General features: G+C 37.6%; 1 protein-coding gene and 1 non-coding gene across 2 annotated transcripts in view; both read left to right on the top strand.

Annotated features, from left to right (window-relative positions):
* Positions 1 to 4,005: 4,005 nt before the first annotated feature.
* Positions 4,006 to 16,200, top strand: part of LOC105463240 (ankyrin repeat domain-containing protein 30B-like) — a 256,388-nt gene continuing 244,193 nt past the window's right edge. Inside the window, exons 1-6 of the mRNA XM_071068724.1 lie at positions 4,006 to 4,336; positions 8,203 to 8,317; positions 8,522 to 8,695; positions 10,585 to 10,691; positions 12,291 to 12,428; positions 15,038 to 15,093. Of these exons, the coding sequence (XP_070924825.1) occupies positions 4,110 to 4,336; positions 8,203 to 8,317; positions 8,522 to 8,695; positions 10,585 to 10,691; positions 12,291 to 12,428; positions 15,038 to 15,093 (817 nt within the window). The 5' untranslated portion in view covers positions 4,006 to 4,109. The remainder of the gene's footprint in view (positions 4,337 to 8,202; positions 8,318 to 8,521; positions 8,696 to 10,584; positions 10,692 to 12,290; positions 12,429 to 15,037; positions 15,094 to 16,200) is intronic.
* LOC139356467 (U6 spliceosomal RNA) lies at positions 13,660 to 13,766 on the top strand. The gene has a single exon (XR_011608439.1). It is a non-coding gene; the product is annotated as a U6 spliceosomal RNA (small nuclear RNA).

Here is a 16,200-nt window from a genome sequence, read left to right as displayed (position 1 = left end):
GACTATAAATACCCCTAATCAGCATAGATCAGATTTTACCAAACTTATGTTTAGGTATTCATAAATGTTGAATTTTGTAATTCCATGTGAAGAATTGTAGATCTGCATATATTTTCAAATACTAATAGTTATAATTCCATAGTTTATAAGCCCAATTTTTGGTTATTTGGTTATTTTCATTATTAATACTTTTCCATTCATCTACCCTTTCTAAGAGAGAATACAATATGTTTCTTTTTTTTTTTTTTTTTTTTTTTTTTTTTTTTGAGATGGGTTCTCACTTTGTCCTCCAGGCTAGAGTGCAGTGGCACAATCCTGGCTCAGTGCAACCTCCAGCTCCCAGGTTCAAGCAATTCTCCTGCCTCAGCCTACTAAGTAGCTGGGACTACAAGCGCGTGCACCACGCCCAGATAATTTTTGTATTTTTAGTAGAGACCGGGTTTCATCATGTTGGCCAGGCTGGTCTAGAACTACTGACCTCAAGTGATCCACCCGCCTCTGCTTCCCAGAGTGATGGGATTACAGGCACGAGCCACCGCACCTGGCCAAGAATACAATATGTTTCTAAGTTGATAGTCTATCATTTATCCACATTTCTATGATGAATTTAAGTAATTTCTAATTTCTCCCTATTGAAAATGATGATGCAACAAATAATTTCATTTATGTATATTTTTGTTCATTTGAACAATTTCCTTAGAATAAATTCCAAAGCATAAGCCAGTAGATCAAAGAGAATTAAATCCTTTTATTTTTAAAAACATATTGGCAGATTTCCTTCAGAAAGCACTATGCTAATTTACAATGCCCCCAGAAAAATATTAGTATGCCTTTTGGTAGTATTATTAACTGGACCATCGATATTCCTTTCTTATGCCCCTTTAATAGTGTAGGATGGTTCATTTACTCTTTTTTATATTAGCATTTCTTTAATCGCTACTAGTGAAAAGAACATAGTCCCATGTATATATGTATGTGTTAAAAGTGCATTCATTTTCTTTGTCCTTTTGTTGATCAAGGTCTTAGTTGTGGCCATGTATATTTGAATATGTTTTTAGTTATTAACCCTTCTTCAAGTTATAGTTATTTTGGTCATTTTACTGATGCTTAATTGGTAAGAATCAATTTCACTAAGGATAAAAGATCCACGGACCTTCAAGGACTCCTGAAGAGCCAAGAATAATCATTCCTATTTTTCATCTCCAGTGGAAAAGAGAGTGCATTATACCTTTCTAGCCTATTCTGGAATAAATAATTAAATTTTAATGTAAACTAACAAAGAAAACACTGCAAGTTAATGAAATGTAGTCTCTACAATTTGTTAGACTTTTTATTTTTTATTTTTATTTTTAGTTAGACTTTGTTTTTGAGAAGGAGTCTTGCTCTGTTGCCCAGTCTGGAGTGCAATGGCTTGATCTCCACTCACTGCAACCCCTGCCTCCCAGGTTCAAGTGAGTCTCCCTGCCTCAGCCTCCCTAGTAGTTGGGATTGCAGGTAGGCAGCACCACGCCTGGATATTTTTGGTACAGACAGGGTTTTGCCATGTTGGCCAGGCTGGTCTCCAACTCCTGACTTCAGGTGATCTGCCCGCCTCGGCCTCCCAAAGTGCTGGGATTACAGACCTGAGCCACCGTGCCAGGCCGCAAGCTAATTTTTGTATGTTTAGTAGAAGCTAATTTTTGTATGTTTAGTAGAGATAGGGTTTCACTCCATGTTGCCCAGGCTGGTCTCGACCTCGACCTCAGGTGATCCACTGGGCTCGGCCTCTCTAAGTGCTGGGAGTACAGGCCAGAGTCACCGTGCCCAGCCAGCATTTATGTTACTTAAATTGCAAAGTAACTGGCCAGGCGGTGGTGACTCATGCCTGTAATCCCAGCATTTTCAGAGGCCGAGGCAGGTGAATCACCTGAGGTCGGGAGTTTGAGACCCGCCTGACCAACATGGAGAAACCCTGTCTCTACTAAAAAAATATACATATGTATATACAAAATTAGCCGGCATGGTGGCACATGCCTGTAATCTCAGCTACTCAGGAGGCTGAGGCAGGAGAATTGCTTGAACCCGGGAGGCGGAGGTTTCAGTGAGCCCATCACACCATTGCCTTGTAGCCTGGGCCACAGGAGAGAAACTCATCTCAAGAAAAAAAAAAAAAAATCAAAAGAAAAGAAAAAAGAAATTGGCCAGGCACGGTGGCTCAAGCCTGTAATCCCAGCACTTTGGGAGGCTGAGGCGGGCGGATCACGTCAGGAGATCGAGACTATCCTGGCTAACACGGTGAAACCCTGTCTCTACTAAAAATACAAAAAAATTTAGCCAGTCGTGCTGGCAGGCACCTGTAGTCCCAGCTACTCTGGAGGCTGAGGCAGGAGAATGGCGTGAACCCAGGACGCGGAGCTTTCAGGGAGCCGAGAATGCCCCGCTGCACTCCAACCTGGGTGACAGAGCGAAACTCTGCCTCCAAAAAAAAAAAAAAAAAAAAAAAATTACAGCGGGGCACGGTGGTTTATGCTTGTCATGTAGTCCCAGCACTTTGAGAGGCCGAGGCAGGTGGATCATGAGATCAGGATCAAGACCAGCCTGACCAACATGATGAAACCCTGTCTCTACTAAAAAATACAAAAATTAGTTGGGCGTGGTGGCCCACACCTGTAATCCCAGCTACTTGGGAGGCTGAGGCAGTAGAATTGCTTGAACCTGGGAGGCAGAGGTTGCAGTTAGTCAAGATTGCGCCCCTGCGCTCCAGTCCAGGCAACAGAGCGAGACTCTGTCTCAAATAAAAAAAAAAAAAGTAACCAAGGCAGAGCACCGAGAGGAGAGGTTTGGGAGATGGTTTAGTGAAGTAATCCATATTTTCTGATGATAAATTGGCACCCAGTCAATTTATTCATCAGAAAGGAATACATCGGCCTGGTGTGGTGGCTCGTCCCCCGTCCCTGTCAGCGTCACCAGCAGCGCGGAGCCTTGAGCCAGAAACCTCCAGGGGGCCTAAGTCAGGGGGTGGGTCCCCCGCTGCAGAAGGGTGGAACAGTCGCTCAGTGCCACCCCAGAGGTTGCACCGTGCCCAGCGCCAGGGTCCAGCTCCTGGATCGCAGGTCGAGGAGGCGCCGGGAGTGGCTATGTCAGGCGGGCTGTGTGGTATGGCGCTGCCCATGTTCCACGGGCGGCTCACTGCAACCTCCGCCTTCTGGGTCCAAGCTATTTTCCTGCTTCAGCCTCCCTAGTAGCTGGGATTACAGGAATGTGCCACCATGCCCGGCTAATTTTGTATTTTTTTTTAGTAGAGATGAGATTTCTCCATGTTGGTCAGGCAGTTCTGGAACTCCTAGGCACAGGCAATCTGTCCTGGGATCAGGACTGTGCAATCCTGGGCAGATCGCCTGAGCCTAGGAGTTCCAGACCCACCTGACCAACATGGAGAAACCCCGTCTTTACTTAAAAAAATACAAAATTAGCCTCCACCATGGACTCAGGTACAGCTCCTACCTGAACACGGCACGCAGCAGCAGGGGCTGCAACCCTGACACTGTCAGTGTCACCAGCAGCGCGGATCCTTGGGCCAGAAGCCTCTGGGGCGCCTAAATCAGGGGGTGGGTCCCTGACTGCAGGAGGGCGGGAACCGACCCTCAGTGCCACCCCAGAGGCTGCACCGTGCCCAGTGCCAGGGTCCAGCTCCTGGATCGCAGGTCGAGGAGGGGCCGGGAGTGGCTATGTCAAGCGGGCCGTGTGGCATGGCGCCCCCCATGTTCCGTTCCAGGGAGGCCCGCCAACACGGAAGTGCCTGAGCGGCAGTTGCCACCTGCACGCGGTGCCTGGGGAACGTGGCCAGGGCGCGTGTCTCCTCAGCCTGCTGAGCTGCGCATGCGCTGCTGGCTAACGGCTCTGCTCTGCGCATTTCTGCTGAGAGAGGCCTGAGTGTGCAAGAGCTTGGCGAAAACAGAACTTTTTACGGGTGTCGAGGCACTGCGTGGACTGAAGAAGGGCAAAGACGATCGGGGTGGGAGGGGGCGGGTGGTGGCTGGGGAAAGGCTAGCGGGAAGCTAGGGCCAACGGAGGGGTTTGGGGGAGGGCGATCCGGAGGCGCGGGCTCTCTCTAGCAGGTTGCCGCAGCCATGCAGTGGCTCTCTCCAGTCGGTGGTGGCAATGACTTGCCCACGGGCCAGGAGCGCCCGAGCCCCTTCAGCCAGCTAGTGTACACCAACAACGACTCCTACATCATCCAGTACGGGGATCTTAGAGAGATCCATAAAGCTGCCTCCCGGGGCCAAGTCTCAAAGCTGCAGAAGATGACAGTGAAGAAGAAGACCATCAACCTTAATGTAAAAGACGCCAGGAAGAGGTACCAGGCCCTGCTTGAGCCAGGGCTGCAGAAGGAGATGGTGGCTGCAGGAGGATTTCCCCTTCGAAGTCGGGGGCTGGGGGGCCTGGGGAGGAAGGGAGCAGGTGGAGGAATGGCTGGCGGCAGGGCGGCCACCATGGGCCCCAGGGTCTAGGCCTTCTTCCCGGGCAGGCCCCCAGGCCTGGGACCGGGGCGCCCTGCTGGGCAGAAGGCCCAGGCCACCTTAAAATCAACCCCAAACTTTAGCTGCTTTCTCCTTCACTCCTACTTCCTCTCACAGAGCACTGTGTAGAGAATTTTAATGATTTAACTCACAAAATTAAGTACATACAGGGTTTTACTTTTAATGTACAAGCTTTAAAAGATAATGTTAGCTACATTATGAAACGGTGCATAATGAAATAATTCCCATAATATATGTACTTCTTGGCTAAACATTCTTTGGATAAAGTCCAATATCCATTTTGATATCAATGAATGTCTATGTAAATATGTTCTTTGCTGAGGGACCTTAGAAGGAAACTTTGAGGTGGGAAGATGGTTTATGTTCTTGAATTTAAGAAGACTGATTTTTCTTAAGATGCGAGTTCTTTATCAATTTTACATAAACCAAATAAAGTTATCAACGTTTTAACATTTTTTGAATTACACAGGCTTTTACTATTGTGATGACATTTTACATATTTTGTAATGGAGTAGAAAAGTCTTGCCCTTCTAGATACCAAAATGCGCTATTAACTTGCACAAGATGGGCCGGGCGCGGTGGCTTACGCCTGTAATCCCAGCACTTTGGGCATCTGAGGCGAGTGGATCACCTGAGGTCAGGAGTTCAAGAACAGCCTGGCCAATAAGGTGAAACACCATCTCTTACAAAATCACAAAAGTTAGCCAGGCATGATGTCGGGTGCCTGTAATCCCAGTTACTGGGGAGGTTGAGGCACAGGAGTCGCTTGAACCCGGTAGGTGAAGATTGCAGTGAGCCGAGATCCCACTACTGCAATTCAGCCTAGGTGACAGAGAAACTCTCTCTCTCTCTCTCTCTCTCTCTAAAAAAAAAAAAAAAAAAAAAAAAAAAAAACACACACAAATTGTTTACTAACAGCTGAGAAGACAGGTAAATTAATACGACAGAATAGAAAATCCAGAAACACCCAAACATATGTAAGAATTTAGAACTTGGTAATGGTCACACTTTATACTACTAGGAAAAGAATTAGTTTCCTAAGTAAAATGCCTGCTTTTTGGAGAAAATTAGATTTTTATGCCAGAAAATAAGTTCCTGATGGAATATAGATTAAAAGTTTTTAATGTACAAAATGATAAAAATAACAGAAGAAAACATATATGCCTATTTACACAGATATATTTTTATGTTGACAAAACTTTTCTAAGATTGTCAGAAGCAAGCATTCTGAAGGGCAATTTAGTAAAACAAAAATTAAACCACCCTGCATATGAGAAAAAATAAAAGGCAGCATACTTGTAAAAATGTTTACTATATGTGTATGTGTGTATATATATATTAGATTTAAAACTCTTCATTTTATAGAGAATTCACTCAAATCAACAAAAATCCCTCTAATTTAAAATTGGGCAATTTAAATTAGAGATCTAAATTGCAGATCTAAAAAAAGTACTTGGCCTGTAATTTAAAATTGGACAAAGTCCTTTTTTAAGATCTGCAAGTGACCTATGCACAAAGGAAATAAATTTAGTGTTCCCGGTTAGGGAAGGCATTTAAGTTAAAAAAGGAGTCAAATACTGTTCTCTATCCACAAAGTTTGTGCGGATAAAAAGCAGTGATATTTATAGTACTCCTTAAAGTTTAAGTTGCAGATGACTTTTCAAATAGACAATTTGATGGTAAGTACCATATTTCAAAAATTGTATATGCCCATTAGTGGTCAATTCTATTACACAAAAATATTTTTAGAAAATAATGAAACATACACACAATTTCTTTTCTGAGCACTGCTTGAAATATCAATGTATTAAAAATCCATTTAATGGCTTTTATAAATACATTTCAGTGAGTTTACAGCATGGGCTAATATGTGATCACTCAAGGTAGAAATATATTCAGAAATATGTTGACATTTGAAAATGTATTTTGGTATACTAAGTGAGGGTAAAGTAAAGTTCAGTTTGATTATACATACACACAGACTATGGTCTTGTGTTATCTGAAATTACGTACAAAATATAAAATTTGTGAAGGACATTTGTTTTTATATAAAATGTTTTTCCTTTTTATTATCTTTGATTTCTGCATTGAGCATGGACAATGCTATTAGTAAAAGTTTATTATTAATAAAATAATTTTTGGGAGGAGCAGCAATATGAATTTTACACAGATGAAATAGTTTCTTGCTTTCTATATTTTAATTTTTATTTTTTGTGGATTAGTATGTTCTGTGAACTTTTAGCATCTTCAGAAGAGAATCTTTTTATCTGTGCTTATTGATTTACATATTTTATTAGACACATTTTTATTATATAGATTTATTACATATGTCAATAACTATAGATTAATCACTTTAGTGTAGTGTTATTAGAAAAATAAAAGAGCAAATGTAAGTGCTTTATTTATAGCAGTTTTTTAAGATACTGAACTTCCCAACTGTATTGATCCATTCTTTTAATCCATTTATCGCATGTAAGCTGAATGCCTATTATGTAGAAGATACATTCTAACTCTCAAGACCCTTTCATCCTTAAAAATTTCACACTTACTTGCTCAGCCTGAGCAAAGTGAGAGATTTAAAATTGGAATATTAGGATTGAATCTCAATTGAAGCTTTTCCTCTCATCTTTCAAACAAAAACACTTCTGAAGTGAGAAACTAGTAATTTTGGAAATTTATAATAGCTTTAAATAGCAATATTAATCATTGGAAATACCTAATTTACATGTATTCTATAAATCTAAATAGAATTTACATACATTCTATAAATCTAAATACAGAATTAGATGAGCCATACCTATTTATTTGAATCCCAAGTTTCCTTTGGCTTGAAGCTTTTAAAATATTAAAGAAGTACTGTGTTTTAATAATTTGTTGTTTTTATGTCAACTCTCCTTTTGCTTAGTACTCTAAAAGGCTAAAATTTTTTTCAGTGTTAATCCTGTGACTAGGACTGCCCTTGTCCTGTTGTATATACTATATTCCACTTCTTGGAAGGCACTGTGAATTGTATGATGCCTCCTTATTTTATGCACCAGTAAAAGATTGTTTAAATTTCTGCCAAACATAGTGGTAATAAATAATGAATTATAAGTGGCATTTCAATCAGAAATGTTAAAATATGAGAAATTGAGCATCTTAGAATCATTAAAACACAATGTTATCTCTAACCTTTAAAACACACCACACAGTAGGCATAATTGCACCATTTTACTTAAAATGTTGTCTTTGTTAAGCAGTAGTAATAATTATAGTATCTAATAATTCCCGAGCTGTTACATGTGCTAGGAACTCTCCAAAATACTTTGCATAGATTCTCATTGAGGCATCATAGTGATAACCAGTGAGATAACTGCTGTATTCATCTTCATTTCATTGATGAGAAAATTGAGGTGCAGAAAGTTTAAGTGACAGCTAGAAAGTGAAAGACCTTAAAGTAATATTCAAGCCCAAGTTGAACTGAATCCAAAGACCAAGCTCTTTCTATTCAGATGGGCCACTCTTTCATTAATGCAGTGAGTAATGAGAGCAAATGAATGCTGTACTTTCTTCAGGAGAATATTAAATATTTGTTTTGAAGGCAGAAAAAGAGCATGGCATTTAATGTTTACAATTACATAAATAATTGTATGTTTTGAGACAGTGGACTACACTTTGCCAACAAGTCCTCTCACTCTCATAGGACTGCTCTACACTGGGCCTGTGTCAACGGCCATGCGGAAGTAGTAACATTTCTGGTAGACAGAAAGTGCCAGCTTGACGTCCTTGATGGTGAAAACAGGACACCTCTGATGAAGGTAAACAGTAGCCAGTTTTTTTCAGCAGAAGATAGATTTAGTTTAAATACATAGAATAAAAATGAATTTATCTCATTGAAATACAACTAGTTTTGAAACCTGTGGAATATTTATTTTGATTTCCTATACTTTATAATTTATATTCTTTATAATTTATATTATAAATTATTTAGTTTATAATAATTCTTGCTTTAATACTGACAGGCTCTACAATGCCAGAGGGAGGATTGTGCAAATATTCTGGTAGACTCTGGTGCTGGTCTAAATATTGTAGATGTGTATGGCAACACAGCTCTCCATTATGCTGTTTATAATAAGAATTTGTCAGTGGTGGCAAAACTGCTGTCCCACGGTGCAGTCGTCGAAACGCAAAACAAGGTAGACATTAACCAATGTTATTTTCAAAATATTTGAAATCAATTTGTTTTAACATTAACATGTGTACGGTTTTTTATATTTGGAAGCTCAAACATTCCTTGAATGAAAATAGCTTGAAAGAAGTTAATTGTCTAAGATTTTACTTTAAATATTTATGTTTTTACAAGAACTATTAGAGAGTATGGCTTTTCTGTGCATTGATGGTAAATATTTGAATTTGTTAAAGGTAAAAGTTTTTCAAATATTCTTTCCCACACAAGTGTTTTTTTTCTTCCCAGTTAGTGTAAAACTAGAGGAAAGCAAAATTTGCCTGCATAAATTGAGTCAACATGTAAAATTTAGGAAATATGCAGAAATCTGGGTTTCCTCTTAAAGGATTGAATCTGGTGTCTCTTGAGCCCATATGACTGTTTGGTATACTCTGAAGACGTTCTAGCTTTACATAAGGCATATATTTCCAGTTTGCTTCTGAGCTCACCTAGTTACATCACTTACTTGACTTATCTCTTTTGCCTCTGCAAATATTTCAGTTATCAATTCCTCTTTCATAGTATATTTTGGTAAAGATTTCAAGGTATTCAAGACAGTTGATAGGTGTTTATAATATATAGTTTGTATAGTTTATATTTTACATTAATTCATTAATAATGGGGTTGACTTCTAGAATTTAGAAGACTTTTTAAACAATGATTTTTCTGTATATAAACCATAAATAATTATCTTCTATTAAAATGCCTTTAAGCCTTTTTAGATTAATCATGGTTATATTTGAATAGGTTATGCCTATTGCAGAAAATATTACATCCTTCTCCTCAGAATTGTCCCTTAAAATTCAAGTGAGTTACTGGCTTCTATTATGCTAATCCATATAGATGAGTTAGAACTTTCATTAATAAGTCATTTTATTCATATTTTTGATATTTTGCCAAAAATTAAGTAGCAACTACATAGAAACCAGAATAAAAATGGATTGTTGCATTTTAAGAAGTAGATATGCATTAGAATCTTAGGATTATCATTATAATTGAGAATAAACTTTCATACTGAATTTTTAATAGCTGAGATAAAATTCTATTGTCTTGTAATAGGAGAAACCCCATGGACCGTTTAATAATAAGCAATCAAAGTTCATTTGAAGCCAATCTCTATTAATTTAGAGTCACTTCCTTAGTGACCCATGTAGAACAGGTGTGCTTGACATCGGCATCTGGGATCTTGGGATTATTGATAGAAGAGAATCAAGCGAGTTGGTATTACCCAAAGGAAACCTCCATTTTTCTTGGGAAACTTTCAGATCTGTATCCCTGAAATTATAATTTGTCAAATGTTAATGTCTGCCACAGAAATATATTGTCAAATAAGGAATAGTCAAAGCTCAAGTCATTTATTGAATAATGGACATTTAATTCACAGTTTTATAATATTCTTGAAAATAGATAATGGTAGAATCTGTTGAGGTATAGTGCTTCTGGTAAGGTAATTATTCTTTGGAATATAGTTTAAGAAACACTGCTTTAGAAGTAACAATTTAGATTACTAATTTAGTCAAAAACAAAGTATTTACTACTATGTCTTAGGGTTTAAGGATATAGAGATAAAAGATACAGCCCTTGCCCTCAAGAAGCTCTTGGTTTAGATGGGAAACCATAAAATCATTATAATATAATGATTTTTGGAGATAACCAGAGTTAACATGGTGATGCAGAGGCTGAATATTTACAAGGGAAGGTGCAGTGCATGGGAAAGCACAGAAAAGGGACAAAGAAGGGACTGCTATTGACTTACTTTCTATTTTATGTGTTTAAGTTCATAGGATTTTATATAAGGTTTTCAGTTCAGCTGAGAAATATGTAATTTCCTGAATTTTAAATTGTTTTGCTATTTTACAGGCTAGCCTCACACCACTTTTACTGGCCATAACGAAAAGAAGTGAGCAAATTGTGGAATTTTTACTGACAAAAAATGCAAATGCGAATGCAGTCAATAGGTTTAAATGGTATAGTATTTCTTTTTTTATTAAAAAACACTTGTGCAGTGTTCTAGAGTAATAACACTTGTTCTAGAGTAATAACAATTTTAAATAACATTTACTTAAAATTATTAGATTATAGTGAAAATATCAACACAAATTATCAGAAGAAGAGCAATTATTTTGACTGGTCAACATAAAGAACAGTATATAGTAGGATTTATCTTCTCTTATTATATTGACTGATTCCTATGTGTAATCTGATGTTTTTGGTTGCATTATCTTCTGTTAGCTAAAGTGGTTCTCTATTAGTTTTAAGAAGTATGAACTTTTTAAGTTTACTTTATAATTCAATATTGAATGATTAACACTTTTATAGTATTTTTCTGACTTCTGTTTTTTATACACTTTTTAAAAAATGCAATATTTCCTGGGCATGGTAACTGTCGCCTGTTATCCCACCACTTTGAGAGGCCAAGGTGGTTGGATCACTTGAGGCCAGGAGTTTGAGACCAGCCTAGCCAACATGGTGTAACCCCATTTCTACTAAAAATACAAAAATTAGCTGGGCATGGTGGCACATGCCTGTAGTCCCAGCTACTCGGGGGGCTGAGGCAGGAGAATCGCTTGAACCTGGAGGCAGAAGTTGCAATGAGCTGAGATAGTGCCACCACACTCCAGCCTGGGTAACAGAGCGAGATTCTGTCCCAAAGGGAAAAAAAGCAAAATTAAATAGAAATAGGAGTTTAAAACCATTTTGTCTTTAGGATAACTGTTTGCTTTAAGTTGTTTCATTTGAAGAATATTAATTTTAGGTTATCCCTATGTGACTATTAATTGCTATCACCAGATACTGTGAATTTATTATTATTTTTCCTTTTTTATTCATAGTGTATTTTTATTTTTAATTTGTATGGGTAGAGGGAAGAAATACATCTTTAATTGGATTAACATTTTAGTTAATTAAGATAAGCCATAGGTGAGTAATAAAGAGAAAAGAGGCTTTTGATTCATACAAGACTGAGTTTAATTCCTAGCTTCCTCACTTGATAGGTGTGACCTTGCAAACATTACTTAATACCAAGTATGATTTTCTATATGAAAAAGAGAATAATAATATGTCCTTTAAGGATGATTGCATTGAGGTAACATTATGAATATCAACAGCATTTAATTCAGGATCTCATACATTCTTATCAGCATCATTAACTAAACTTACCATGACTACTACTAATATCATTATTCCTAATATTATTTTAAGCCTTCAGATTGCTGTCACTGGTCTGACTTCTAGCTGATTTTGAAGTATAAACTATTACATCAGACTAAGGAAGGAATAGATAATTCTTCACTTAAATCTTTGCCTCTGTTAGATTAGTGAACAGAGCATAATATCTTGCCCCTCAAAGGACTTTATATTAGTCAATTCTAGTATGCCATATCCCATTGGGACATGAGTCTTTTTGCTCCTTCCTTTAAGCCTTCGTGGTGATTTACAAGGATAAACATTTGAGCACTCAAGATATTTATGTTTGTTAGTACATGTAAATGGTTAATTCTACACTGACAGGCACATATTAAATTGGTTCTGCTCATAATAATGAAGTTATCTCTTTGTTATTTTAGCACAGCTCTCATGCTCGCTGTATGTCATGGATCATCAGAGATAGTCGGCATGCTGCTTCTGCGAAATGTTGACGTCTTTGCTGAAGATACGTGTGGAATGACTGCAGTACGTTATGCTATTGCTTGTGGATTTGATCAGTAAGTGTTTACATTTAGAGGCTAGGAGAGATTTTATAGTTTGTTTCAGGTAGTTTTTGAATGTGAGTTAGTTCACTTCATCAGCCAGAAACTAGGCAAAAAGCTAGACTAGTTAGGAGTATCGTGTCCAAGATTTTTTATTTAAGGACTTTCAACAACTTTATCTCTAATGTTGTCTAGTTGATTTTTCTAATTAGTTATTTGGGTCTTGAAACGTCCACTTTAGCAGAAAACCTGATAGTGTCCCCTAGGGGCTGTCTTCCATATCTAAATACTTGAATTTTTAAAAAAAAATCCAAAGGGTTCCCTAAGTCCAAGGAAGACATTCTTTTTGTATAAGTCAAAAGGATTGGAGGTGGAAATCGCCATATCTCAAGTAAGTTGGTTACATTTAACAGAGTTCAGCCTCATCCATCATTGATCAGTCTTCATGTATAAAAGTAGGAATTTTGTTGTTTCCATTGATTCTGTTGCTGCATCATTGCCATTGAAACTGCTCCTGCAGTCTGGTAATGATTGACCTTTGTGAACTTACTGACATAGATCCCTCAGCCTTTATGGTGATCCATATGTAGACTTCAAAGTCATTAGTTTTTTAAAGTTCACATACATATTCTCAGCCATTATTTCCAAAGTACCAGCACCCTGCTCTGGCAGCTAGGACTTTTAACTTTAGCCACCCACATAGTGAGCAAATTGACCCTTCTCCTCCCACTCAAAACCTGATGTGAAACCCACATCTTAGCCTGGACTTGGCCTAGACCTTCATGGTAAGTTATCCTTTGAATGACTTTTTTCTATTTTCTCTAGCAAATATTAGTTGTGATAGTTTAAAACTGTAAGACAGGTTGAAATAATGTTACAGGAATAAATTAGAGATCCATTTTTATTTTGTTACCAGATCTATATCCCTGGCAATTTATATCCTGTGAGGCACCATTTTATAGGTAGTGGAAGGCCTCATCTTATTCTATAAGATCCTATGTCATCTTTCCAAATTTGTAGTCGGTTCCAACTTGTAATTGTCCCCTCAAGTGATTCTTTTTTCCTAAAAGCAAAAATCTCTCATGCTACTTGCATCTCTATATCGAGTTTTTAAAATATTTTCAAATTCTGCATTACCATGAAGCCATTCAATAGACTTCACTCTATCTCAAGTAAGTTAGTTAGATTTAACAGAGCTAAGCCTCATCCATCATTGATCAGTCTTCATGTGTAAAAGTTGGGATCTGTTCTGGCTTCAGTGGTACATATACTAAAATTGAAACAATGTCGAGAGGATCAGCATGGTCCCTGCACAAGGATGGCACACAAATCTGTGAAGTGTTGCATATTTCTTGCAGTCCCCAAAAGGACGTTTGACTACTTTCTAACTAGCTCTAAGGAAACGGTGTGAGTCAAAGCAAAATGCGTGACACCAAGTATTGCAGTTGTGATTTTCATACCAAAAATATGTATGTAGGTGATGTATGAAATGAGATGTGGTGAGTAACACATAGGATCTTCTGTGCAAATATGTTGTAAGTAGGCATCTCAGAAATGAGAAAATAAAAACTTGCATCTTCTTTGTGGAACTTACAAAAAATAGTGGTAGGGTTTTGTCTTCCACAGCAGCTGGAAATGAACATAGTGACTAAGCCTCATTTTAACAAAGATTTGTTAGTTCAGGTTTAAGGAGGTAGATAAAGAGTAGTAGTAGTCCAAGCCAGATGCTGACGTCTATTAGTTTTCTGCCCTTGGTGTGACTGATGAACTCAGTAATAGAGGATAATCAGGTTATCCAATTTGATGAATTAATATATTTATAAATAAATTTCATTACAAATTATAAAATAGCTTTGATGCCTTGAATTACAAGCCACAGAGACTAGAACATCTAATAACCAAAAGTAGGAATTAATAACAGAAAACTGCAACATTTGAACATTATAACCTATGAAGAAACACTTTTTTAAAAATATTAAATTTATTTTTTGTAGAGACACGGTCTTCCCTTGTTGCCCAGGCTGGTCTTGAACTTCTGGGCTCAAGCAATCCTCCTGTCTCAGTATCCCAAAGTGCTTGCATCACAGGCATGAGCCACTACACCAGGCCAACACATTGGGTTTTATGGGGAATTTTAAAATAGTTTCAGCAATAAGGTTCAAGAACAAGTTATTTCATTGCTTCACTATTTCTTTGAGCATTTAAAAAATGTTATCTCATTAAATCTTTTTAATAACCTAGTGAAATGAGGCTCTAAAATCCTCATTTTTAGAAGACATTGAGCCTAAGAGAAGCAGCTTGTTCAACAAAAAGTACCTATTGGTAACATGCTAGAACTTTTTCTGAGTTAGGAACATTTTCCATTAAGCCAAGCTAACTATAGTTAATTTACTGAGTTATACTGCCCTCAATTCATGACTATTTCATCTTACTTTAATTCTTCTTTAATTAGAAACTTAATAAGTTCATAGAGCTAACAAACTTAAAGTCTATGGAATAAGTAATGTTCTGATATTAGCTCTGATATTGTCTGAAATACTCTAAGAACTTAATACATTTGGTAAATGTTTTTTATAATATCAGTGTTAAAATAGTAATTTTATTTATTACATTTTAATACCTAGCATTCATCAACAACTTTTGGAATATATACGAAAATTATCTAAAAATGCTGGTCCAGGTAAGACTTCTGATAGTAAACTACTCTTGGTGGTGCTACCATAAGATTATGGAAGTGTTGATCACAAAAAGGCAATTCAAAAAGCAATGTGTAAATAGCATGTGTTTACATATGTACATATGTGTGTGTGTGTATATATATATGTAGCTTTAATTTTTAGTTTATAATTCAGAATTAGTTAATAATTTCATTGTAGGTAGTTTATAATCTCTTTTTTTAATTTATTTATTATTATTGTACTTTAAGTTGTAGGGTACATGTGCATAACGTGCAGGTTTGTTACATATGTATACTTGTGCCATGTTGGTGTGCTGCACCCATCAACTCATCATTTACATCAGGTATAACTCCCAGTGCAATCCCTCCACCCTCCCCCCTCCCCATGATAGGCCCCTGTGTGTGATGTTCCCCTTCCTGAGTCCAAGTGATCTCATTGATCAGTTCCCGCCTATGAGTGAGAACATGCGGTGTTTGGTTTTCTGTTCTTGTGATAGTTTGCTAAGAATGATGGTTTCCAGCTGCATCCATGTCCCTACAAAGGACGCAAACTCATCCTTTTTGATGGCTGCATAGTATTCCATGGTGTATATGTGCCACATTTTCTTAATCCAATCTGTCACTGATGGACATTTGGGTTGATTCCAAGTCTTTGCTATTGTGAATAGTGCTGCAATAAACATACGTGTGCATGTGTCTTTATAGCAGCATAATTTATAATCCTTTGGGTATATACCCAGTAATGGGATGGCTGGGTCATATGGTACATCTAGTTCTAGATCCTTGAGGAATCGCCATACTGTTTTCCATAATGGTTGAACTAGTTTACAATCCCACCAACAGTGTAAAAGTGTTCCTATTTCTCCACATCCTCTCCAGCACCTGTTGTTTCCTGACTTTTTAATGATTGCCATTCTAACTGGTGTGAGATGGTATCTCATTGTGGTTTTGATTTGCATTTCTCTGATGGCCAGTGATGATGAGCATTTTTTCATGTGTCTGTTGGCTGTATGAATGTCTTCTTTTGAGAAATGTCTGTTCATATCCTTTGCCCACTTTTTGATGGGGTTGTTTGTTTTTTTCTTGTAAATTTGTTTGAGTTCTTTGTAG

The sequence above is a fragment of the Macaca nemestrina genome, chromosome 9 (genome assembly GCF_043159975.1).
Source record: "Macaca nemestrina isolate mMacNem1 chromosome 9, mMacNem.hap1, whole genome shotgun sequence".
Taxonomy (NCBI): domain Eukaryota; kingdom Metazoa; phylum Chordata; class Mammalia; order Primates; family Cercopithecidae; genus Macaca; species Macaca nemestrina.
This window is presented reverse-complemented; position numbering and strand designations above follow the sequence as displayed.